General features: G+C 39.9%; 3 protein-coding genes across 6 annotated transcripts; all 3 read left to right on the top strand.

Moving 5' to 3' along the window:
• The first annotated feature begins 784 nt into the window (after nucleotides 1-784).
• zgc:113276 (uncharacterized protein LOC553748 homolog) lies at nucleotides 785-5,832 on the top strand. Its single transcript, XM_026378109.1, has 10 exons — nucleotides 785-906; nucleotides 1,506-1,716; nucleotides 2,222-2,415; nucleotides 2,500-2,715; nucleotides 3,342-3,756; nucleotides 3,921-4,054; nucleotides 4,163-4,402; nucleotides 4,735-4,896; nucleotides 5,102-5,191; nucleotides 5,270-5,832. The coding sequence occupies exons 2-10, from the start codon at nucleotides 1,506-1,508 to the stop codon at nucleotides 5,438-5,440; spliced, it is 1,833 nt and encodes a 610-aa protein (XP_026233894.1). The 5' UTR covers nucleotides 785-906; the 3' UTR covers nucleotides 5,441-5,832.
• Nucleotides 5,833-5,900: 68 nt separating this feature from the next.
• pir (pirin) lies at nucleotides 5,901-16,701 on the top strand. 3 transcript variants are annotated; one of them, XM_026378112.1, is made up of 10 exons: nucleotides 5,901-6,029; nucleotides 6,780-6,876; nucleotides 6,987-7,079; nucleotides 9,141-9,221; nucleotides 10,224-10,430; nucleotides 12,041-12,125; nucleotides 13,168-13,212; nucleotides 14,728-14,810; nucleotides 16,036-16,105; nucleotides 16,228-16,701. In XM_026378112.1, exons 2-10 carry the CDS (start codon nucleotides 6,784-6,786, stop codon nucleotides 16,344-16,346), a joined length of 876 nt encoding a protein of 291 aa, XP_026233897.1. In that variant the 5' UTR covers nucleotides 5,901-6,029; nucleotides 6,780-6,783; the 3' UTR covers nucleotides 16,347-16,701. The 3 variants fall into 3 exon arrangements, with proteins under 3 accessions (XP_026233897.1, XP_026233898.1, XP_026233900.1); XM_026378113.1 differs by having other exon boundaries at nucleotides 5,914-6,029; nucleotides 6,758-6,876; XM_026378115.1 differs by lacking the exon at nucleotides 5,901-6,029 and adding an exon at nucleotides 6,050-6,292 and having other exon boundaries at nucleotides 6,758-6,876.
• Nucleotides 16,702-16,948: 247 nt separating this feature from the next.
• On the top strand, nucleotides 16,949-21,909 carry vegfd (vascular endothelial growth factor D). Of its 2 annotated transcripts, none has more exons than XM_026378110.1 (8): nucleotides 16,949-17,954; nucleotides 19,276-19,513; nucleotides 19,587-19,707; nucleotides 20,153-20,222; nucleotides 20,353-20,480; nucleotides 20,573-20,682; nucleotides 21,182-21,347; nucleotides 21,721-21,909. In XM_026378110.1, the coding sequence occupies exons 1-8, from the start codon at nucleotides 17,847-17,849 to the stop codon at nucleotides 21,749-21,751; spliced, it is 972 nt and encodes a 323-aa protein (XP_026233895.1). In that variant the 5' UTR covers nucleotides 16,949-17,846; the 3' UTR covers nucleotides 21,752-21,909. The 2 variants fall into 2 exon arrangements, with proteins under 2 accessions (XP_026233895.1, XP_026233896.1); XM_026378111.1 differs by lacking the exon at nucleotides 16,949-17,954 and adding an exon at nucleotides 18,995-19,052.
• Nucleotides 21,910-23,089: the final 1,180 nt, after the last annotated feature.

Raw genomic sequence — 23,089 nt, 5'->3', positions numbered from 1 at the left:
AAAACAAAAAACAGAACTATAGGATAGCGTGGAAGAGAACAGGACAATGAACATTTTATTTTACTGTTCGTGCAGATTTTCTACATATTAACCTTCACTAAGAAGCAGAGCTACATATAACTAAGTGTTATCTTGCACACACGCGCACAACTGTACATGTTCATATGCGACTCTGTAACTCAGGTAATAAACACCTCATATTAAATACCTTACCTTTTTTCTTCTTTTCTTCTCTTTACTTCCTTATGTGTTGGGACATAAATCCTGAACAAAAGGGGAAATGTCGACTGTTTATTTTACTTTGTGTTGCAGAAGACTGAAAGAATATTACTTCCTCCGTAACACTGGACTATAAACTGTTTTCCATTATCGTATATCATGAATAGCTTGACAATCAACTATTCAACCAGAAAAGGGAATCAACAGTTCTTTGACTTTGAAATGATATTATATTTCTGTAAACTGCTGCTTTTTTATAAATGCACCTGTAAATGCAGATAAGTGGCCATCACGGTTCCGTATATCAGATACTTTTTCACTTTTATGTGAACTCTTTCTTCTGTCTGCTTGTTCCTCAAAGTATACGTGTGTATAAAGACCAGGATCTTTTGTTGGATATTATTTTAACACATTTCCTGTTTAGACATTGAGATAAGTTGTGTTGCGTTACTAAATATATACAAGCACCCACAGAAACTAACACACACTGAAGCTATTTCCAGCTTCCCCTGCTCAGTCAGTGAAGTCCGTCTAAATCTGTAGATGCAGCAGGATGTGGATTGAGTTACATGAGAGGCACATGCAAACTGTTGCAATCAAACACCGCACATTGCAGAACACGGCAGAGCTGAGCGCGTTCGAACCACCTCAGAAGCTGGCGTAGGCTGACAATCAACACTCAAACAGGTACTGTGATGTAGTGAGCATACACTCTAAAGTATAGGTGAGGCTTTGCATGACACGTGACCGCTGGGAAAAGTTTTAGGTTTACAGCTCTGATGGTTTCAGTCATTGACCTGGGTATGCATTGGGTGAGCGTGTTTAAAGCAACAGTTCTCACACAAACCTGAGTAAAGAAAAAACAACAAAGAAAGCAGAAGCTCGGCCACAATGTGTAGTTGTGAAATCCACACTCTAGTGAAATAAATGGCTTTTACACAGATTCATGAGCTATTTAGCTTTGACCTGAAGCATGTTCTATAAAAAACCTACAACCAGAAACTGTGATTATCTAAAGCACAACGAAATGCTCTCCATGAATAAAATAAAAGCCCTTCCGAGTTTTATTGACTAACTGTGGTGTTACAGTTGAAGTGCTGCTTGAATCAGACGTTGCATTAGAAGAATACTGCAGTAAAACCTCCCCAATCCAGTGACCTATCAACACACTGGAAACCACGGCTCAGGGAGAGTAAAGTGTTTCGCTTTAGGAACTAAATCAGACCTGTCACAGTAATTAAGGTGAGGTTTAACGCTGTCCTGTATTATCCCTGCACGTGTTTCAGATGGTGATACTCGATGTGTTAATAATAGGGGGTGGCCCCCATGCCTTGACCTTGGCGAGCTTGCTATGCAGCCCGGACCCTGACCCAAAACCTGGGCATGACTCAACCCTTTCCCCTCCTTGTGCGGAACCTGTGGGGCTTCAGCCGAACCTGGAAGCATCCAATATTAAATGCTGTGGTGGCAAGAAGAAGAAGAAGAAGGCAACAAAAGGTAAACTTACTTAATATTTATTAGATGTTTATGTGGATTTGGTGACAGTTCTCTATTCTACTATTCCTCAGTTACTTGAGGAAGTCGTTGTCATGTTAATCAGTAGTAATAATAGTAGGTGTTCATTCTACATGAAATATGAATTTCTGTGATTTCTAGCTATTGTGTATTGGTATAATCTTCACTTCTCACATGACTTAAGTCTTTCAGTTCTCAGTTTCAGCTGTCTAAATATTTTGGCTGCTGGGTTTATTTCCCTTGTGGTAATGAGTTTCATAGTAGCTCACTTTCTTTTATTTATTCAATTTAACTCTGAACAAGGAGGTGGTACAGCTTGCTTATGGTTAACAAGTCTGCTTACAAAATAAGACATGACACGATGAAATGAATGCTCCTTTTTCTGTTATTACTCCCTTGTGCCTTTGATTATGACATATCATAATGGAACAGGCCTTTGCTTAATGTACGGGGCCTATAATTTGGTTTATATGTGGTTTGTGATTAGCATCTATAGGCCTGACACTGGAGGAGCAACTAGCAAAGTCATCAATATCAGAGAGGGACGTTTGCCCCCCACTGAGTCTGCGAGTGGTAGATTCATATGGAGAGTGGACGGGTCTGTGGGAGAGCCAGTTTACAGCTCTGAACATCCCTCATCTGCGCTCACACACACTAGTGCACACAGACCCTCTCAATAAGGTAGAAGCATTATCAACTTCTCCCAAAGTACAAAACAAAGAATAGCATAGATGTAAATGGGCACATGTATGTTTTTCTTTGCAGAAATCTCTGCAGGAGTTTGTTTTAAAGTATGATCGTTCAGCGGAGCTTCACAGTCTCCCAGACCAGGTTTACATTCTGGATAAAAATGCTTTTTTTAATGACATGCGGCTCGGCAAGAAAGAGAGGAAACGTCTCAGCGTTGCCTCAACACTCAGGAAGAGTTTATTTTTCAGTCTGCCAGGAACAAAACTAAGTGTGGATTTCTTTAAAGATCAGGTCGGACATGGTATATATTTGTGGAGTGTGTGCTTTCTGCTACAGTAAATTACACTAATGTAGAACTTAGTGAAAGTAAGTGTGAAAACTGTTTGTTTGTTTGTTTGTTTGTTTGATTGTGCTGCTTGTTCTTTGTTACTTAACACAGTGGACTATGATGGGTTTGCATTAAACTATATTTCCAGCATCATGTTAGCACCAGAACAGCATGACAACGATACGTTTAAAAAGTGTGACACATTTATGTATCGGTGAATAGACAACAGACGAGGAAACTACGTCTGTGAGTGGGTGGGGGTGATGTGACTGGTACAGCAGGGAAAGTCCCAGGTGTTTAGGTGGTACGAGTGAGAATAGCAGCTGATGATAGTTCCTCCCTACCTGAGGAAGTGAGAACATGAGTAAAGATAAAGATAGAGACAAAACAGGCAACAAAGGCAGGGCCAGAAATCGGAGGCATGAGATGGACTAACACGTTGTTGAGTTTTGTTTTTATGGGATTTGCTGAAAGTTAGATGGAAAAGTAAAAAAATATATTAACATAGCCTATTAAGCAGCATGAAGCCCAAAGTATGTCAGCAATTCTACTTCCTGAGATGTTTGAGTTAATGATTGTGAAATTACAGGTGGAGAGATACAACTTGGGCAAAGTGCTGATAAAGGGAACAGTTGAGAAAATCGTTCCAGTTACTGAGCAAAAGGAAGAGAGTGAAGAGGAAAATGACTGGACGGAGGAGCAGGAAGCCAAAGGTGAAGCTATGAACGCTAAAAACAAGGGAGATGGATCAAGGAGAAAAGTGAAATATTTTCAAGTCCAACTTCAAGAAGGCATCATCCTAAAAGCCCATCAAGTTGTTATGGCAACAGGTCCAACCCGTGCCCAGATGGCAAACATCCCATCGTGGGTGAAAAGCATTGGAGAGAGCTACCCAGAGGAGCGTTTGCAACACACAGTGCACCTCATGCACCATCTGGCAAAGTCAAAGCAGAAACTCAGAGAAACACGTTGTGAGAGACAGAACGACTCTTTTCCCACAGCGGGTAAGACGGATTTCTCCTCAGTGCTTTGCTCTGATTTCCAGACTGCTGGTCACTTTGCTTTCACCTGAATGTTACATGCTTCTGCAGACTTCTGTGACTATCTTAGCCTCCTCGCTCACTGCAGCACTTTCCTTCACAAACACCGTATGCCTATGTGTGTCTAGAAATGTGTGTAGTGTGTGAGGCAGGGCAGAGAGTTATGGTAGTTGGTGGAGGTCTGACCAGCGCTCATGTCATCTCGATTGCCCTGCAACAAGGTGCCAACCATGTTACATGGGTCATGAGGAAGCACCTTCAGGTCTAGTGACAGTGTGAAACCGCATGTAGACCCACCATGAATAATTACAGTAGTTACATATCCGTCTGCCTCAGTCACACCCACCAGTCTTCATGGTCTCTTCTACAGTTAAAACAGTTCGACGTGGGCGATGTGGAGAGCCTGGTGGGCCGTTACTCTCATGTGGAGCATGGCATCAAGATGGATGGCCAAGCCTACCTACGCCAGTTCTACAACGAGCGGAGTCTCCACAGGCGACTGGCTATGATTCGCCAGGCAAGGAAAGGAGGAGCTGTCACACCAGAGGCTTACGTTCACCTAAAGCAATTCATACTGAATGGACGGGTGGATGTGAAGACATACTGTGAGGTACTAGTGAATGTGCATCCCACAGAGCATGAGGCTGAGGTGAACTGCGATGACATGAGATGGTGAACTAAAATAAAGTGAAGCGAGGTTAGGAAATTAAACTAGATTATTTTATTAGATACGGTCTTAACTCATCATTAAAGAGATAGCATGAGGTCGAGTGACGTTAAGTTCAAAAAGATTCAAAAAGCTTTATTATTATTCCACAGTATGCACAGTGGATGGACTCAAAAGTTATTCCTGTAGGCCTACATAAAATAAAAATATAAACATATACATTATATACAGTGTTATGTGAGGTAAGTTAACCTGAATCTCACCAAACCACGCAGGTGAGTGAAGCCAGCTGGTGCTACAGGAGCCAGGCCTGGAGTCTTTCCCTCAGTACTGGGGACCACTGGACTGGAGATAGGATCTGGCTCGCCACCGGCTGCAAACTTGATGTCAAGCAGGACTCACTGCTTTCTGCAGTCATGAAGGAATTCCCAGTTCAGGTCCGTTTTTACACATCGAAGCAGGAAAAGTATGTTCACGGTTCTGAATTTCTTTCTTTCTTTTTTGGTTTAAAGTCACTTGATATTTACTGTGATGGCAGGATAAGAGCAGCGTATGAGTGCTCTATATTTATACATGTACTACATGAAGTACTATGCAGTGCTGATAAACTCATAAAATGGTTCTGGCTTGTTTTCCATGAAGGTAATAGATGGTTGGCCGTGCATATCAGAAAGTCTACAGTGGGCTGAAGGGTGCCCACTCTATCTGATGGGGCAGTACACTGCTCTTCAGGTACAGTACGTCCTCTTTATAATATTTTATTGTAGATAAATACTGTGGGTCTTAACAACATTTTTCCTCCACACACAGATTGGACCTCACGCAGTAAACCTGGCTGGCGGACATGCTGCTAGTCTGCGAATCGCCAAGGACATCGTGCGACGCCAGCAACAAGACGGTGGAGAGGCTTGTGAACTGAGTGGAGAGAAATCTAAAGCTGATGAACATATTCAGCAGATGCAAGGCCTATTTTGGCTTTAACCGGTGTGCAAAATACTCAAATGACAATGCAGAATTCTGTGACATGGACCGTGCTTTGGAAAAATTAAAGGAAATCCAAAAAGGTCTTATATGCCTGTTGAGGTTTGTATGTCCTCCAGTGTCCAGTTGTATATGGAATTATCTTTAATTCTGTTTAGACTTTGATGCCAGACCCCTGAACATTAGGACAATCACATATGATCCAACCTGCTGCACTTCATCCGCCAGCCTAGACTACATACTGTGAAAGGGACTTCTTTACAAACTAGAAACACTTTATTACGGGGCTGGAAAAACAAATACTGTATGACGTGGATTTCTCCCTTGATCCGAATGTATATATTTATTTTGCAAGCTAAATATAGTAAAATCTGCAGAAGTGAAGTCTATGTCAAAGTCCACTCATGAGGTTGATCTTGGGTCTCAGCACCAAGCTCCTCTGAAGCTCCGCCCCCTGCGCTCACTTCCGGGTTTATCCCACCTGAGGAGGTGAAGTGGAGACAGGTCACAACAACAAACTGGAGCTCGTTGAACTTCCACCTTTAACACAGTAAAACAGTGTCGACACTTGTTTTATACGTTCACCTAGGTGAGTGTTGTCTGTTCATCGGCTGCTACAGTCCAGACTTTTCGATGTTATCTTAGTAAGTGAAAACATGTTGTTCGTGTCAGCTGCTGGGTGACGTAAGCACGCAGCGCTTCTTATGTAATGATGGAAACAAAACAAAAATGTTAAGAAGTGATTCGTAATCTAACGATAAATAGAGTCCACTGATCTCTACAGTGAGGAAGAAACAGGAGACTAACGAAGGATCAGAGACTGGAGCTGCTTATGGCTCAGTGCTGCAGCGGGTCTGTGTGTTTTTTAAGGTTTGGATGCAAACAGGAGCATCAAGGACTGAAGTGATGTAATAATATTTTAAGGAAGTGTCCCAACAATCAATAGAGCGAAATTTCTGATGAACCAAGCTGCTGAAGTCAGATAAGAAGTCAGCTGATTTCATCAGCTTAGCTCAGTGTCATGTGAGCAGCTGAGACCCTGAAGTTAAAATTATATATTTCATCTCTGGGATGTTTCTGTGTCATATAATGTTACTTGGAGTAGCTGATTTTTGTTAAAACCAAACCATTTGAAGTCACTGGATAAAAAATAAAAACATTTTACTGAGACCTAAGAAAAATAAAGGTGTTAGAAATGTTGTGTATGTGGACACAAACGAATTGGAAAACCTTTGTGCCTTAAAACAAACCATTTTGCATGTACGAGTGCTTTTATTGGCTATTAAATGAAGATTGAAGTGGGGTTGTTGTTTGTAGTGACAAGTGACACATTTTCCAGCACAATGAGTGTGAGGAAAGTCGAAAAGACCGTTTTGAGTGTGGAGCAGTCAGAGGGAGTTGGTGCTCGTGTCCGAAGGAGCATCGGTAGGAAGGAGGTAAGATTCAACATGGGCAACATGGGAAGTTCAACTCTCATCCCTTTCACTCTAAAATCTCAACACAGTAACAATTATTTTATTTTGTCTAACATACATATTTTTTCCAGTTGAGGAACTTGGATCCTTTCCTGATGTTGGATGAGTTTAAAGTGAGAAAGCCGGCAGGATTTCCTGACCATCCTCACAGAGGATTCGAGACGGTAAGTGGCAGCAAATATTCAGATACGCTCCAGAAACCTAAAGGAAACATTTTGAATCCGGCCTCTTCGTGGGTAAAGTGGTTGTTACATAAGTTGTTGAATCTGATCTTTTGTCCTTCAAACACCGTGCTTCACTCCCTCTCAGAACAATGCTGGCTATCTCACCCTCATCAGGGTGGTGTCTGATTTTCTGGTTTGACTGTATACAGTCCACTGATGAGTCATGAACAGATCAACATAGAAACGGTTCTATCACGAAATGAGAGACTGGACTTCTGGTCGAATAAAGAAGCAATTTATTGACATTCCTTTGGTCTTTGGAAAATTTTGTATTTTGTCCATATCACAAGATTAATCACACAGGCCGAGATATTCCGAATATTCAATGTAAAATATAATCAATGGTTAAAACTGTTCAATAATGATACTGTCATAATAACCAATAACCATACTATGTCATAATGCAACAAACTCTGTTTATAACTCTGTTCAGCTGCAGGATATTTAGTATCAATGAATAAGGTACCACAGACTTTGCATAGAAATGAAAGTGCAAAAATCACACTCACACTCACACTAACACACAATCACTGACGCAAGCAGCTTGCCTCATCAAAACAATTCTCCCCCTGTTGTTGACTCAGAGCTAAACTAATACAACTCGTGTTCAGTGGTTCTATTCTCATATACAACCATATACAAGGTGCTAAATGTGACAATGCAAGACTATACAAGATTGCACAATAGCTGCACTGATTTAAAAACAAAAAAAAAAAAGAAACATAAAAACAGCAGTTTTAAAGAGAGATGAAATTCCTACGTTCATCACCAGATGGCGACAAACAAGGCAGTGTCCAGAAAGTCAGTTACAGTAGAAGAGCAAGAAGTGATGTTAAGTTTATAGTTAATAAAAATCTGAGATATGATATCTGCACACTAACTGGTAATGTGTGGGCTCAAGGTTAGTCATGTGAGGCTCAGATTTAAGAAAATGTAATCATAACAACTCAAAAAAATAAAAAATCCCCTGTTTTGAAAAAGAGGAATTTTCTGGTTAGTTTTTTGTGGAGTCATTGTTTTTTTTTCTGTGCTTTTGAAATTAATGTATTCTGTCTTCAGAGCGTCTCCTGTGTTTTAGCCAAACACCACAGAGCAGACAGAAAATGTTAGTGACTAGCTGAGGTAATCATGTGCCAGAGTGGAAACAGGACAGAAAGGAGACTGAATCTTGGAGATAAATTTGTCAGTCACGCTTCTCCAGATGAATTTTTGTAAATACACATCTGCTTATTGTTAGACATAATTAGATTGGAAAAGTTAATACTGTAGTCGCAGTGCACCAGTCATTTATACAGAAAGTGTACAAACGATAGAAATCAATAATGTATTGAGCTTTTAAATTTATTACAGCTTTTGAAATTGAAAGCCTTTTAGTTTTGTTTATTTACAGTTGTCACCATATATTCATTAGTTATTAGGTAGTCCATACTGTGGTATTAGCAGTACTACTACAGCCACACTGATGAAGAGCAGGTAATGTGACAGGCTGGGCTGGTTTAAAAACTTTCCTCCAAGTGTATTTGATTTGGCAAATGCAGCTTAAATCTCCCAGTGTGGGTGGACAGAACTAGGCTACACTCTCAGCATGCTTTCAGCAGGTGTATTTGCTCACACTCACATGGCTTTTGAAATCACACAGCTGTGGAGACAAATCACAAGCAGGTCACCGCGGGGACCTGAGATTTCCTCCCTAATGCAGATGTTCACCTTTGAATTTATGACCCTCGCTCAGCACGTCTCTTCCTGTCCAGTCTGACCACGGGAGCAGTGAAACAGTCGCACAAGTGCCTTTAGTGTTGAAGCAACACTCACTTGATAAGCTCACAGCCTGAATTAATCTTTCACTTAATGCAAAACTAATGTATTACTTAATACACAGTAACAATAAAGGATCATATAAACATGCCCCACTCCTTAACATTGCTTTAGATATATAACAAATTATTAAGAAATCTGTATGAGACATTTCTGCTTGTACATTATTTGTCTTTCTTCAAACAGGTAACATATGTTTTAGAGGGGGTCACAGCTCATGAAGACTTCTGTGGCCATTCAGGACTGCTGAAACCTGGAGATCTGCAAGTACTGCAAAATTGCTTATTGCCTATTTTACGGTTAGGTTATGTGCCTTCAGAGGCAAACTTCAGGTTTTACCTGTGATATATACTTTGTTCTCAAAAAGGATGCATCAACATGAAGATCACAGAGCCATTTTCAATGTGACGACCTTTTTATTTATAAACTCAGCTATATTTGTGTAAAGCTGGTCTTTCTTTAAGGCGCCTCTGCCTATTTGCACAGAACCAGCCTAGTATTAGTGGTGTAGCGTTTAATGTTACGCACATATTGAATATATTTGCTTTCAAAACAATAAATGGCCGATGAACTGTGATGTGCCTTTGATACTTGTGAACATTTAATGCATGATTCAGACTCAAACTAAGTTGATGTGTGTTGAGCACATCTCCTTAAATTATTGTGGTCGTGGACTCAGTTTCCTGCAGCAAGATGTGAGATCATAATGTCACCATGAGTTTACACCCCTTCACACGCCCTGAAAACTCCGGGCCATCCCAGGTCATTTACACTGGTGCCAATTAACCGGCATCTGACACTAGGTTAAAAGGAGATTCAACAATGACTCCATATGCCGGTGTGTTACCTTTCTGCAGAAAGTCGAGGCAGCATACTGGCACAATAAACCCGCTTTAAATGAGTAGTATAAAAATTTTTAATTGCATTTTAAAAGGCAGAAACAAAATCATAAAAACAACACAAGTCAGTGAAACAACATCCACAGAAACGCAGTGAGGGTTTGCACCAATCCACCATTCAAACAAGACTAGATGAGCAGACATACAGTATAGGACATATGTCATGAGCAGAATCAGAAAGGCAGGTTAGCATTTGTAAAAAAAAAAAAAAAAAGGACAGAGATAAGCTATAAATGTTTTTACACACTGATGAGACCAAAATTAACTAAACTAAAGTGACGGGAAAGCCAAAGTACAGAGGAGTACTGTGTATACCCTCAGCATACACTGTATGGTAATTTAAAATACAGTATGTGTCCTTGTCTTCTAGTGGATGACTGCAGGACGGGGGGTGGTCCACGCTGAGATGCCCATGTCAGACGAGCCGGTGGTGGGCTTACAACTGTGGGTGAACCTGTCAAGACGAGACAAGATGGTGGAACCAGCGTACCAGGAGCTTAAAGGCTCCGACATCCCCAAACCCAGTCAGGGAGGAGTTACAGTCGCTGTGATATCTGGAGAAGCTTTAGGAGCAAAGGTGTGTGTCCGTTTGTATAATTTATTTGCACAGGGTCGTGATTTCACTGAGCATTCATCGTGATGTTTGCTTTCCCGGGAGCTGTCGATGTCATGACGATTGCACGTTTGCTGGATGCCTGAGCAAACAGGAAATCAGACAAAAAATGACATAAATGCGTGCGAGCGTGTATGAGGGAATGGCCGTTAACAACATTTAACTAGCATCAATTTGAAGAGTGTTTGGATGAATGAAAAGAGGAAATTACAAATGAGAAGCAGATTAATCCACCCCTCAAAGGGGCGACTTGTTAGCGCTGCAGCGTGTTTATTACACGTGAATTAGTGGAAGTTGATGTAGAGACTTTTTAAGGAAGAAGTGACTGACAACGAACTTAGGTTAAATGTGAGAGTGAAGATAAATTATGCAAATTATGGTTTGAATTGTGTGAATATGTTTGTAGTTAGTGCAGAGCAGGAGGAACAGTGAGTTGTGGTTTCAAACAGGTCACTGAACTCCAGTAACCTCTTCCTCTAAAAGCTAAATAGCATTTTTTCTGTATTTTTATTGTCTAAAGATCACAACAAATACAAAGATTTTTTATCTAATTAAGTAGATTAGTATAAACTTTATATCACACGTTCATGTTTCCTGTGGTGAAAACAATGTTAACCACAGTTTACAGTTATTTTTAGGCTCTTAGGTTGAGGAGATAGTGGTGGTGTTCTCGTTGTCTTGTTGGAGATTGATGGAGAATTGTTGCAGGGTGGTGGCTGTCTGTTAAAAAGACAGATTTATTAGCTTGATTCAGGGAAAAGAGGAGAAATACAAATTAGACTAAAGTTGTTGTATTTCCATGTTGTGTTGCTCTTAGTGGCTCGCTCATCAGAGGCAATCAGCTGATTTGGTGGCTGTGAAGCCGACAGCTTCACTGTCTGGAGCTGTGTGTATGTTTCTACACGTTTAGAAGCTCAAGGCTGAGAGAATACAGTGTCATATAAACTGTGCTGTTGAATAATAAGTAAAGTAATACTTTTCAGTAAATAATATGTAATCTGTAACCAGATACAGTTTTAAGTAACTTGCCTTGAACTACACACGTACACACTTAAAATTATTGTTCTACATGATGATTATTCTCTAAGAAAACATACTGCTTTCATTTCCTTCATTCTCCCGCCCGTACTTCTGGTTTTGCATTTGTTTCCCACTTTGCAAAGCCTCAATTCTTAGAGTTTATTTCCATTAACTGCTGATGTAAGCTGTCTGACTCGATATTACCAAATAACATAATAGCATACACACATACTGTAAATATCCCTGGTGAGTTGTCTGAACCACATTTATAAAAAGGACATAAGAATGCATATAATGTCAAATAACAAAATTATGTGGACAGCAACAGAGAAACACAGCTCAAAGTTTATTGTTCACAGCCAATTTGCAGGGTACAACAGTCCAGATGGTTCTGAAGCTGTAAAACCAAATGACCATGCCAGTCACTGGCGCCGCTTGTTAAAAGTTAGCACGAATGTATTCTCTGTTTTATATAACTTATTTAAAGCTTGTGGCTGTGTGTATGTGTGTGTCAGAGAGAATATGCATATTCTCTGTCTTCTTTTCTCCCATAGTCTAAAGTCTACACGAGGACACCGACCATGTTCCTGGACTTCAAACTGCAGGCAGGGGCCGTGCATGTGCAGCCAGTCCCCTCAGGTGGGAGAACAGCTTCTCTAAATACATAAGAAGTATAGTAAGTGGTTGGTTAATAACAAACGTGTCTGATTGCTCTGTAATGAGTTTTACACCAGCACATTTTATGGTTGCTTTGAAACTGGTTCTCAGCCATCTCTCTTTATTGCTCTTGATTTCCTGTAACTAGAAGCCAACATGTGTTCTGAAGTGCCCCTCGCTGTGAGGCAAACTACAGCATCTCCTGTAGTCTATGGAGAAGTAGAGCCCGTACAAAAAGTCAAAACGACACACTGAGATGGGATACTACGACCTTTTTAATGTCTGATATAACCATGAGCTTTTGATGGATAAATATGTAACATTCACTGTTACATGTATGTTCGGTTGCCCTGAGATATATATTGAATACTATTTTTATTTACTGCCCTGTCTTTAATGAGTATATAATTATAGTTATAATAATTATAGTTATATAATTATATAACCTAAAATCTTCTCCGTTGGTGTCCTTATTAAAAAGTGTTTTGAAATGTCAGGTCTGAAGCTAAGGCATTTAAAGCATTTAAACATTAGTTTTGTCATTTAGCTAATTCAGGTAATTCATGGTATGAAATGGTTACACCTAATAAAGATTATGTAGAAGTATTCATTAACAACTTTTCTCTATGTTGAGGTAGTTTTGCGTAGTGTGTTTTAATTTAGTTAAAAGTAGATCTCTTTTACACACTGTGGATAAAGCAAACTTTTCAACACTCCTTTAATCTGTAGAGGCATACTGTAGATAGATTACCCACAGGTCATGAGCACAGGGAACCTGGAGGTCAACAAAAATTAAACACTATTAAAAATTCTTGCTTGGAGGTCATAGGCCCCCGGTTGAAGACATAAACATAGTGAAGCATTCAACACTGAAAAGCCCCGTATTTTCATCAGGAATTGATATTGATCTAAAACAAAATAATGGTAATAACAAAGACTGTCTGCAGATAAGTTTGTCCTATTTACATTAAGTTTCAAGACCAAATCTCTTTTAAATATATTTTTACATGTCTGTGATTGACAGGATGGACTGTCTTCATCTACACACTATCAGGATCTATTCATGTTGGTGAGTTTTTTTTATTTGTTATATTCAAAAGCACTACTTCACACGTTGTTATTTCAACTTTGCAGCAAAATATTTAGTTTACATATCTAAACGGAATAATATACTGTAGGTATACAGAGAACAAGGGGCTAACTTTGTTTAGCTGGGTATGTGTGTGGGTATTGTATTGTATTTGAACACTCTCTCACTTCTCTGCCTGCTTTTCTTGCTGCCAGATCTGCATTACAGATATGTGTGTGATCTCAGTCCAACATTCAGCCAAAGTGTGTTCCACTTTAAAGCTCAATGGATTTGTACTGTCACTAAATTATTGTGTCGTCGGACTTTAGACGATTAAAGTTTGATGTGAAATTTGCCCAACGTCACTGAAATATATTCGAAGTTACTGGGTGTGAATTCAGACTGTCTAAGGGTTTGGCTTCACTTCAGTCACCTTCTCTACATTATATAACTACACCCAGTTATATCAGTGCTGTTGTTTGACATTGTACTGTGAATTACTGCAACTCTTACTTGTTGGACGACAGCTTCTAATCAGGGAAATCCCCTTGCTTGAGAAACAAACTCTTTCACACAGTGAACTCCTTTTCAGACGCTTCGTTGTTTTGTTGAATCCTTTTGTTTTGTGTTAGAATTCCCCCGTTAATATTCCTTCATAAAGTGTCATAATGATTTGACTGCTCTCCATCATTACACAGCAGGATTTCCCAGACCAGTAGTAATTGTTGACAGATGTGTCTGTGACACGAAGGACGAAATTGGTTCAATTCAATTCAATTCAATTCAGTTTTATTTGTATAGCGCCAATTCACAACAGAAGTAATCTCAAGGCACTTTACAGTTCAAGGTTTAAGACCTTACAGAGTATAGTTATACAAAAATGATATGGAAAACCCAACAATCCCATTTGAGCAAGCTTTAGGCAACAGTGGAGAGGAAAAACTGCCTTTAGAGGAAGAAACCTCCAGCAGAACCAGGCTCATAGTGGGCGGCCATCTGCCTCGACCGGTTGGGGTCGGTCGGGGTTGGTTGATAAAATCAGTTATTTGAATCTTAAGTTTCCAGCTCTACATCAGGACCAGGTGGTTTTGATGAATCCACTGACCGTACGTGTCTGATTTTGTCAGCATTTAGTGTTTAGCAAGTGCTGCTGATCAAAATGTTTCAAACATTAAGGTGCCTACAGTAAATCTCTTTTCAACTCACAGTGGGTTTGTAGCACAACAAGTTTAGTGGTATCCTCAAAATGATTTGTGAAACTCATGTAAATATTACTGATGATCCATGTCAGCTCCTAAGCAGCAAGTCAGGTGGCCTTAGGTGAGTAATTAAATAATAATACCAGCATCTCCAAATGTTTCACCCAATTTACCTCCAACTGCCCCAACTGACTGTGAAGATTTTCAGGGCCACAAACAATGAGTTTCATATTTCAGGTGAAACTACAATATACTGCAGTCTCACACATTCCTGCGTTGTTTAAGGACAAACGCTGGACTTTTCCTTGTTTTAAAGGCCCAGATCAGGAGCAGCAGAAGGTAGAGCCTCATCACACTGTGGTATTCGGAGATGGAGACTGTGTCAAGTTTGAAAACAAGGTGAGAGACTTTATTTCTCTGTAGAGAGAAAAGTGGTTCCCAGCCTCTTGCTTTTACTGCCACTTTCAGAAGCTGGACAGCATGTGCAGCTTTATTTCCCTTTTCTTTATTATTTTTCTTTTGCTGTTGTTCCTCTCTGAAACTGTTGAGGGCGTTGTAGACACAGCGACAGGAAGGAGCTCTGCTCTAGAAGAAGATAGCACAAAAGGCTGAACATAGGTCTTTGGTAAAACTGTATGTTGGTGTTGTATAGCTGGTGCGCTGGCTTCTTCTTCTTTTTATCTTTTTTCTTATGGCTCTTCGTAAATACAGTACATTAATTTTCTGATAGTCAGTGCGTTTTAAGAAGCATTGGGTAGAGTGTTACTATACTGGGTAGTGTGTTATAAAATAATATAATAATAAATAAAAATGTACTAAAATTTAACTCATGAAAATCAGACATTGCTTTTAAGTTGTGGTTCAACAAAAGCATTTTAACAAAGAAATTAGTGAATCTGGCCTAAACAACAATGATGGTCCCCTTAATTTAATATTTTGTATTAACTCTCAATGACGCTTCTGCACCTGTCATCAGGTATTTTGGTCCGCTCCTCACGAGCAAACTGCTCCAGTTCTCTCAGGTTTGAAGGCTGCGTTCTCCACATGGCATGTTTCCGCTCTTTCATAGATGTTCCATATGATTTAGATCAGGACTCATCTTCAGAATAGTTCAATGATTTCTTCTCAGCCATTTTGTAATGTTTATAGCTGTGTTTTGGTTCATTATCCTGTTGGGGGACCATGACAAAGACCAAGCTGTCTGACACTGGGTGTTGTGGGTCCTCTTACTTTAATTGAGGGGTACCAACACATTTTTCCACATCTGCAAATGCAGTGTCCCCCATCTGACTACCAGTGTACCAACCGTGGAGAAAGAATGACATACAAGTAGTACAATTGTCTTCTTGATTTCAGTAATGAGGCTCTTACGTTTATTTGTCTGTTCAGGAGCTGTTATCCTGTCGGGCCACACAACTTTGTCTGTATTCCAGCCATTCAGAACAGTATGTTAGTAAAGATTGACAGACCTTTGTTTTTAAGCAGTATTAATTGGACCTCCAGATCTGAAGCTGAAAAGACACAATCATTTTATGTAATAGGCCTATTAAAGGCTCCTGATTCCTAGTTATTAGAAATGTAAAGCCGTGGCCGTCACACACTGATTATCTTGTTTCCCCCTCAGGAGGGCTCTGAAGTTTCTCACTTTGTGCTGATCGCTGGAGAACCAATCAGAGAGCCTGTGGTACAACACGGTACATCGTTTTTGTTCTTTCCTGCTGAGCAAAACAAAATGCTCGGTGTGTTCAAGTCATCACAAACAGAGCTCAACCTGTGTTGTAATTCTTTGCTACTGTATGTTGTGTTTGTCCTTCAGGTCCATTTGTGATGACCTCAGAGAAAGAGATCGCAGAGGCTATCAAAGACTACCAGACTGGCAGCAACGGCTTTGAAAAAGCTGTGAACTGGAGATCCAAGATCCGTGGTTCTTTCTAAACACTAAATCCTGGTGAAAATGTTTGCCGTATGTAATTGCAGCTATAAAAATATATTTATCGAAGTTTTTGTTTATTTAAAGTTATATAAAATAGCAATAACATGCAGGTGGTTAGTTAGTCACTCTAAATTGCCCATAGGTGTGAATGTGAGTGTAATTGGTTGTGGGACCTGTGTTCAGGGTGTAGCACATCTTTCACTCAATGACAGCTGGGAAAGGCTGCAGCACTTCCGTATCACTGTGTTCTGTAGTAAGCACAGTAGTACTAGTAGTTTACCCCATAGGTTTTATTGCATTTTGCTTCTGTTTAAAGTACTTTAACACTGTAGCAGATGTAAAATATGAACTTGTAAAATTATTATTATTATTAGGTATTTTGACGTACACATTATTGTCAAGAAGACAATGTAACATCTGTACTTTTATGTATATTGTTTTTAACCATTATGCATCACAGATGTTTTTTTTTTTGCTTGAGTCATAATTATTAAAGGCATCATTTTGCATCTGACAGAAAAAGCCCCGGCTGCCCAAGCTGATTTTGTTCTCATGTTTAATTCATATGTTACATCCTGAGTTAAATGGGCCTGGATGAGTGAGTGGGTGGGGTGTCGAAGGGAAAGGGGGTAGCATCTTAGTTTCCTTCAAACATTACAGAGGTCTGGATCACATTTAAAACTGGCTGTTGGCAGTTTGGCAGCTCCACAAGAAAAGACACTGGTAGAGGATTTAACAGACAGGGGCCTTGATCACTTGACAGACATACATAAAGGAAGGATGACGGGAACAGACAAGCAAATAAAAGGCACGCTTTGAGGCAGGACGATCAGCAGTGGGAGAGACATAAACCAGCTTCTTATAGATTTTTCAGATCTACTGGAAGATATTGTGTGGTTCTTTATGCACTGTAGGGCATTTCACACAGGCAAACCTCAGATCTGGACAACTGAGGACTGACAAAGGCGAAGTTTAAAATAAGGATATTTCAACCACTGAAATTTGCAGTTAAGGGAAACCAAATGTCAGCAAACCTTTCAGGAGAAGGGAATATGAAATATTAAATTACCCTGTATTATGTCTGAGTCTTCAATCCATTTGCACAAAGTTGTGTGCTCTTAAGAAGTCTTCAAGGCAAAACTTGGGTTTTTTCCGAGGTAAATTTTAACTTCTCGTAACCTCATAACTGCTCACCTCAGGTTCTCCATCAAAGCTTCAGGAGTAAGAGGTGCATGTTTTAAAGTCTCTCTAGCTGTCGTCATTTGGCTCAAAGCTGTCTGCATTGCTCTGACACACGCTCTCACTCTCTGCTGTGCAGCTGGAAGAGAAAAGTTTGTGTTTTACATACCTGCACTGAGACGACTTGAGTGTGTGTGGTCCAAGCGATCTGGGAAACTGATACAGGGAGGCAGCTTCCTCTAAGTGCTTTCCGTCAGCAATACAAGAAAACAAGTTCATATTGCTGAGTGCTGCTCAGAGAAAGTGAGCAGAGCCAAGGTACGATGAAGATGAAGCGGACCCTGGGCAGAATCTCGTGCTTGGTGACTCTGCTGGTGGAGCTGAGCTGGATAAACGTGGGCCATAGCCTGCACAGAGAGGGAGGGAGTAGGGTAAGTGTACGTCTTAACAGTACAGTAACATATAAAGCCTCTTGTAATTCATTGTTTCTTGTAGCTGATGTGCAGCATGATGACAGATTGTGCTCCTGTCAATCCTATTTTCCTCATTTCACTCTTTTTTTGTGTTGTTTAGCCTCTTTCCTCTTGAATCATTGTCTCCTAAACCTCATGCTTGCGTCACGTGCTGCCAGTGCAGTACACACACAAGTGCTCACTGTGTCCTCTTTATCAGCACTGGCATGATTGTAATCGTGTGCATTTGCATGTGGCTAAAAGATGAAACACGTGTGAATAATGTGTCTGCTTCAGAGGAGGTTGTTGGACCACTTATTGTACCACAGCACTTGTTGGACCATCACACTTCACACTGCACTTATTTATCTAGCTGTCCTTCATTTCCATTATTTTCCCTCTGCCCATTCACTCTTCTCATCTTCACCTCTCTCTCATCTCTCTAGTGCTCTCCCTCTGTTTCTCATTAGTGGGTACATCCCTTGGTAGAAACTGCAGAGGGGAAACCTCCCTGTTTTCTGTTGTTGTTTCTCTGTTGGAAGTAGTCAGCCAGCCAGCACTCCCCACCCTCTGTTCTGCATCACCCTGAACACATCAGAGGGCTCACATTGTTATAGTTGTCCACAGGAAATGAAGCAAACATTGTGCAGACAAGTGCAATATTCCATGACCGTCCTCTCTTGTGCCTCCACCCTGGTTGTAGACCTACCAGGCTTTGGCTTTCCTGCCACAAAAATGAGCCTGGGAACTCCTAAATTTTAACTCCTTTCTTCTCTTTTCGCCTGCTCAGACAGCCCACGCCCATGACTCTTTAAAATTCAAACACGTTTAAACAAGAAAGTAAAATCCTTCATACGACACCATTTTGGATTCCAATGTAAGATGTTATTTAATTTCATTAAAAATGTGGTCGTGTGTAGAGTAACAGGTGGTTTTATGGTTTCTCACTCCCCCGAATCACCACTTTTCTTTTGGGGTTGATGCTGCAGCTGTTGTTTCACATTCATGTGGGTCAAGGGCTCCAATTGACTCTGTACTACAAACATCGTATCAGCTCATCCTTTGGCACATGTGGAGGTAGAAACAATTTTACATATTTTCATGTCAGTTTTATTTCTTGCTTAAATATTTTAACACAAATAACAGCCTATAGTCATATTAGAAGTGAGGCTGTATAAAGAAACACTAGAGAGCTGATCTAAATGATGCCAATGCTCATGTGTAGTATGTAATATTTACCATGCTGTGTCCAACTCTAAAGTACACTACACTATAAGATGATGGGTTGTGATCCCTACAGGTAATGAAGCAATGGGAAAGGAAAGTGCGGTCAGCCTCAAGTCTGGATGAGCTGCTGATGCACACTGACTTTCCTGACTGGAAGTTGTGGAGATGTCGTCTGAGAATGCAGCAGCCAGAGTCCCAGACAGAGTCCCAGACAGAGTCCCAGACAGAGACCCTTTCTTCTCCACCTTTAACCGGGTCACATCGCTCCACACGCTACGCTGCAGAATCTTACAGCCTGGAGATACTTAAAGGTTGAATAAAACACATAAGTGTGTTTGTGTGTCTGTGGTATGAGGTAATGAACATTTTCTGTCTCCAATTTAGCCATAGATGAGGAGTGGCAGCGGACACAGTGCATGCCAAGAGAAACATGCGTTGACGTGGCCAAGGAATTAGGCACTGACCCCTCAATGTTCTTCAAGCCACCTTGTGTGTCTGTCCATAGGTTTGTTGGTTTTGTGTCGTATATGTTTCACATTTTGGGACATACTTGCCGGTAGAAGTGATTATTATTATTATCACTGTGAAAGATGGATTTGAAACTATGACCAGCATTAGATAGCTTAGCTCAGCATAATGACTGGTAGAAGGGGGTAACCATTTAGCCTGCTCAGTCCAAAAGTAGCAAATCTATCTATTAGCAGCTCTAAATCTCTCTAACACATCAGTGTTTGTTGTGCAACAACGACAAAGAAAAACTAGACATTATGGTTAGAATGGGGGTTTGTGGGCTAGACTTCATATGTAGAAAGAGCAGGAGCAGGGAACAGGGAAAGAGGGGTGTTCCCAGGGCTTCTTCTAGTGTTGTCATTACTGTGAGATTGGAAAAACATTGACTGCTTAGAGTCCACTATAATGTATTGGATGTGAATTTGTTTTCCCACTGACAGGTGCAGTGGTTGCTGCAATCAAGAGGGCGTCATATGCAGGAACACAACCACTGTGTATGTGAATAAAACTGTGAGTGGCACGATAAGTGGATCTAGTTTTGTTTTATTGATCATTTTAGCATTTGAACATTGCAACAGAAAAATGATTGTTCAGCGGCTCAACTCCTAAATCCGTGTGTGTGTGATTCTGTTCATTTCAGGTACTTAGCGTCATCCCATTCAATTTTGTACCAGAACCTGTGCTAATAAAAGTAGCTACTCATACAGAGTGTAGGTGCATGGAGCCCGCCATAATACGACGTAACGCTCAACCTCACAGGAGCAGCGGGTGAGTCCAAAACTTCAATCAGAATGGTCAGGTTTATCTTTCTCGACTGTATTTGTTGTGATGTCTTTTTAATCCATCTGGTTCATTGGCAGCTGCTCTCTCATGGGCCAGCTGTCAGAGGACTCCATGAGACTTTGTGCCAGTGGGTTGATATGGGATTGCTCTAGTGATAGATGCATACCTTACCCTTCCAGTACACCAGGTTTGTGTGTGTGTGTGTGCACTGGTAGGGCTTTTGGACATTTCTACTTCATTACACTGGTGATATGTGTGTGTGTGTGTGCACTGGTAGGGCTTTTGGACATTTCTACTTCATTACACTGGTGATATATATATTTAAAAATACTTTTACTTTACTACACATTCCCTTACAGCCATAGTCACTAGTTATTTTACAAATTACTTTGTAGCTGTGCTTGTCTTGAATTACAGTAAACAACAGTTTTGAAGTTTAAACCGTGAACTCTGGTTTTACATAAATCAGAAAATAGCGAAGTCATGAAAATTGTTGGTGAAGTCATCATTAGTTGCCATCCTATATACACTATACACACACTTTTAGTGAATTAACATTTCCAGTGGAGTGAATGTGTCAACATATGAGCAAATTCATGTCTGTTATAACACAAAGATGGAAAAGACACTTTTTGTGCACATACTGCCTTTGTGACTTAAATGCATTTTTTCTACCTCCTGACAAGATTTCCCACTCAGTTCATGGATGCCCGAGTGTGAAATAGATGTGGAGCACTGTGACTGTCTTCCTAGATCTTTGCCCACTCTCCAGCCAAGAGCGATTCATCGCTGTCGGCTTAACTCGTCCATCTGTGCCCACAAGCAGCAACGTTTTGATCAAGCCTCCTGCAGGTAAGCCAGAGAGAGGCTTTACTGTAATAGATTGCTCCTTCATAATGGACTCTTTCTTAAAAATATGAAAGTGACATTAGACACACAAAAGACATAATCAACAATCAATCAGTCTCTTTCACATGAGAACAAATAATATTAATAGGAAATAATTGAACAGGTTTTGAGAAACTGGAACTATGAGAAGATAAAAATGTTGGTGTAATGAATCTGAATAAATATAGTTTATTTCTAGCAGCTACACAAACATGCAGGATAAAGTGAAGAAATCAAAGTGATCCGTTTCTAAATATCCTTCGGAGTTCAGTTTTATCCAGAGTGACTGAATTCATGCATATTTCATACTTTGAAAAGAGTCCTCTTGTCTTCACAGATGCAAACAGCCAGGTCCACTGGGAAAATAAGTCACGACAACCTGCTCACCAAGAATGTTTGGAAGCAGAGAAAAAAGGCTCATAATTTATCTACTGTCCTATTTATCACTTTAACTAATTAAAGATGTTGTTAACTCACATGACCACATGTTAATTGATTTTATTAACATGCTTACCTTTTGCTTTAATCAACGTCTCAAGTTTACTGTATGATTTGTACATTTGTTTTTGGTTCTTTGAGTATTAAAAGATTATTTTTATAATTTTAATTTGAACTGGTGGATCATTGTTTTACTCCAGTTTCCCACTTTTTATTAATCGCCATATATTCATTTCATCAAGTTACTGAAAATACAGAACTGGCCTTTATGCTGAGCTTGCCTTTAGATGGTTGAAAAATATATACTGACACAAACAAAAAACATATATATATATATATATATACATAGAATAATTACAATTATTATTTGAACTCTGATTGTTCTAGATCATGTATTGATACAGCACACTGAATTAAAGGTAAGTTGCACAGAGTTTTGTCTCCCTCTTGCTGCACAGACTGTGTACTTCTGATTACTCACTTTTACTTAGAGTGAGAAAATAACGACACAACAAAATCAAGAAAGTACACTTACATTTACATTTACTATATGCAGGCGATGACTCATAAGTTTAAACAGTTTTCACTAATCTGCGCTGCAAATTTTTCGCTCCCTGCTGGTGATACTAGAGAGCTATAACTCCTGCAGCCCCTTAACCCTAAAAGAATAAATATATCGGTTGCATTCACTTAGCCACACATAACACATGACTCTACAAAGCCCACCTATTACCTTCATTAATAGTAACTACTTTTCCAATATTAGCATGACTTCAGTTTACCTTCACACTTAGATGCCTAGTTACCATTTAAATGTAACTTTGGTTGTTATTAATAGATGGCAAAAAGATACAGTATATGCACACCTGACCAAAAAGTATTTAAATGCATATTTTAAACAAACAGTCCTCTACATAACTCCATCTAAAACTTCCTAGAACAGTGTCTTTTGGATGTCTGCATCAATATCACCCAGAAGAAAAACTGTGTGCTCCCTGTGTCACTGTGTTATTTCAGTACATCTGAAAGACCTAAGAGAGATTTTTCACATGTACGTCATAAGGTGCTTTTTAAAGTCTCCGAGGAGCCCAAGGTAAAATAGCCACATCTCTCAGGTTTTGCTGTCAGGAACAGGTAACAGCGTATTACAAGATGTCAAATTGCATAAAAATCTTACGTAATTTTTTTTTTTTACAAATGCAACACAGTGGGTGAAAAGAAAGTGATTCATCAGGAAACTGCATTTTGGAAAGTCAGAAAACAGAAGA

Source organism: Anabas testudineus, chromosome 3 (genome assembly GCF_900324465.2).
Source record: "Anabas testudineus chromosome 3, fAnaTes1.2, whole genome shotgun sequence".
NCBI lineage: Eukaryota > Metazoa > Chordata > Actinopteri > Anabantiformes > Anabantidae > Anabas > Anabas testudineus.
Note: the sequence above shows the minus strand (reverse complement) of the source record. Positions and strands in the feature narration are given on the sequence as shown.

Coding starts and splice junctions, on each gene's coding strand:
- vegfd (XM_026378110.1), top strand. CDS start 17,847: ATGAAGATGAAGCGGACCCTGGGCAGAATCTCGTGCTTGGTGACTCTG. Junction 17,955..19,275: donor ACAGAGAGGGAGGGAGTAGG/GTAAGTGTACGT, acceptor TGATCCCTACAG/GTAATGAAGCAATGGGAAAG. Junction 20,481..20,572: donor CAACCTCACAGGAGCAGCGG/GTGAGTCCAAAA, acceptor GTTCATTGGCAG/CTGCTCTCTCATGGGCCAGC.
- pir (XM_026378112.1), top strand. CDS start 6,784: ATGAGTGTGAGGAAAGTCGAAAAGACCGTTTTGAGTGTGGAGCAGTCA. Junction 6,877..6,986: donor GGAGCATCGGTAGGAAGGAG/GTAAGATTCAAC, acceptor TATTTTTTCCAG/TTGAGGAACTTGGATCCTTT. Junction 7,080..9,140: donor CTCACAGAGGATTCGAGACG/GTAAGTGGCAGC, acceptor TTCTTCAAACAG/GTAACATATGTTTTAGAGGG.
- zgc:113276 (XM_026378109.1), top strand. CDS start 1,506: ATGGTGATACTCGATGTGTTAATAATAGGGGGTGGCCCCCATGCCTTG. Junction 2,416..2,499: donor ACACAGACCCTCTCAATAAG/GTAGAAGCATTA, acceptor TTTTCTTTGCAG/AAATCTCTGCAGGAGTTTGT. Junction 4,897..5,101: donor TGAAGGAATTCCCAGTTCAG/GTCCGTTTTTAC, acceptor TTTTCCATGAAG/GTAATAGATGGTTGGCCGTG.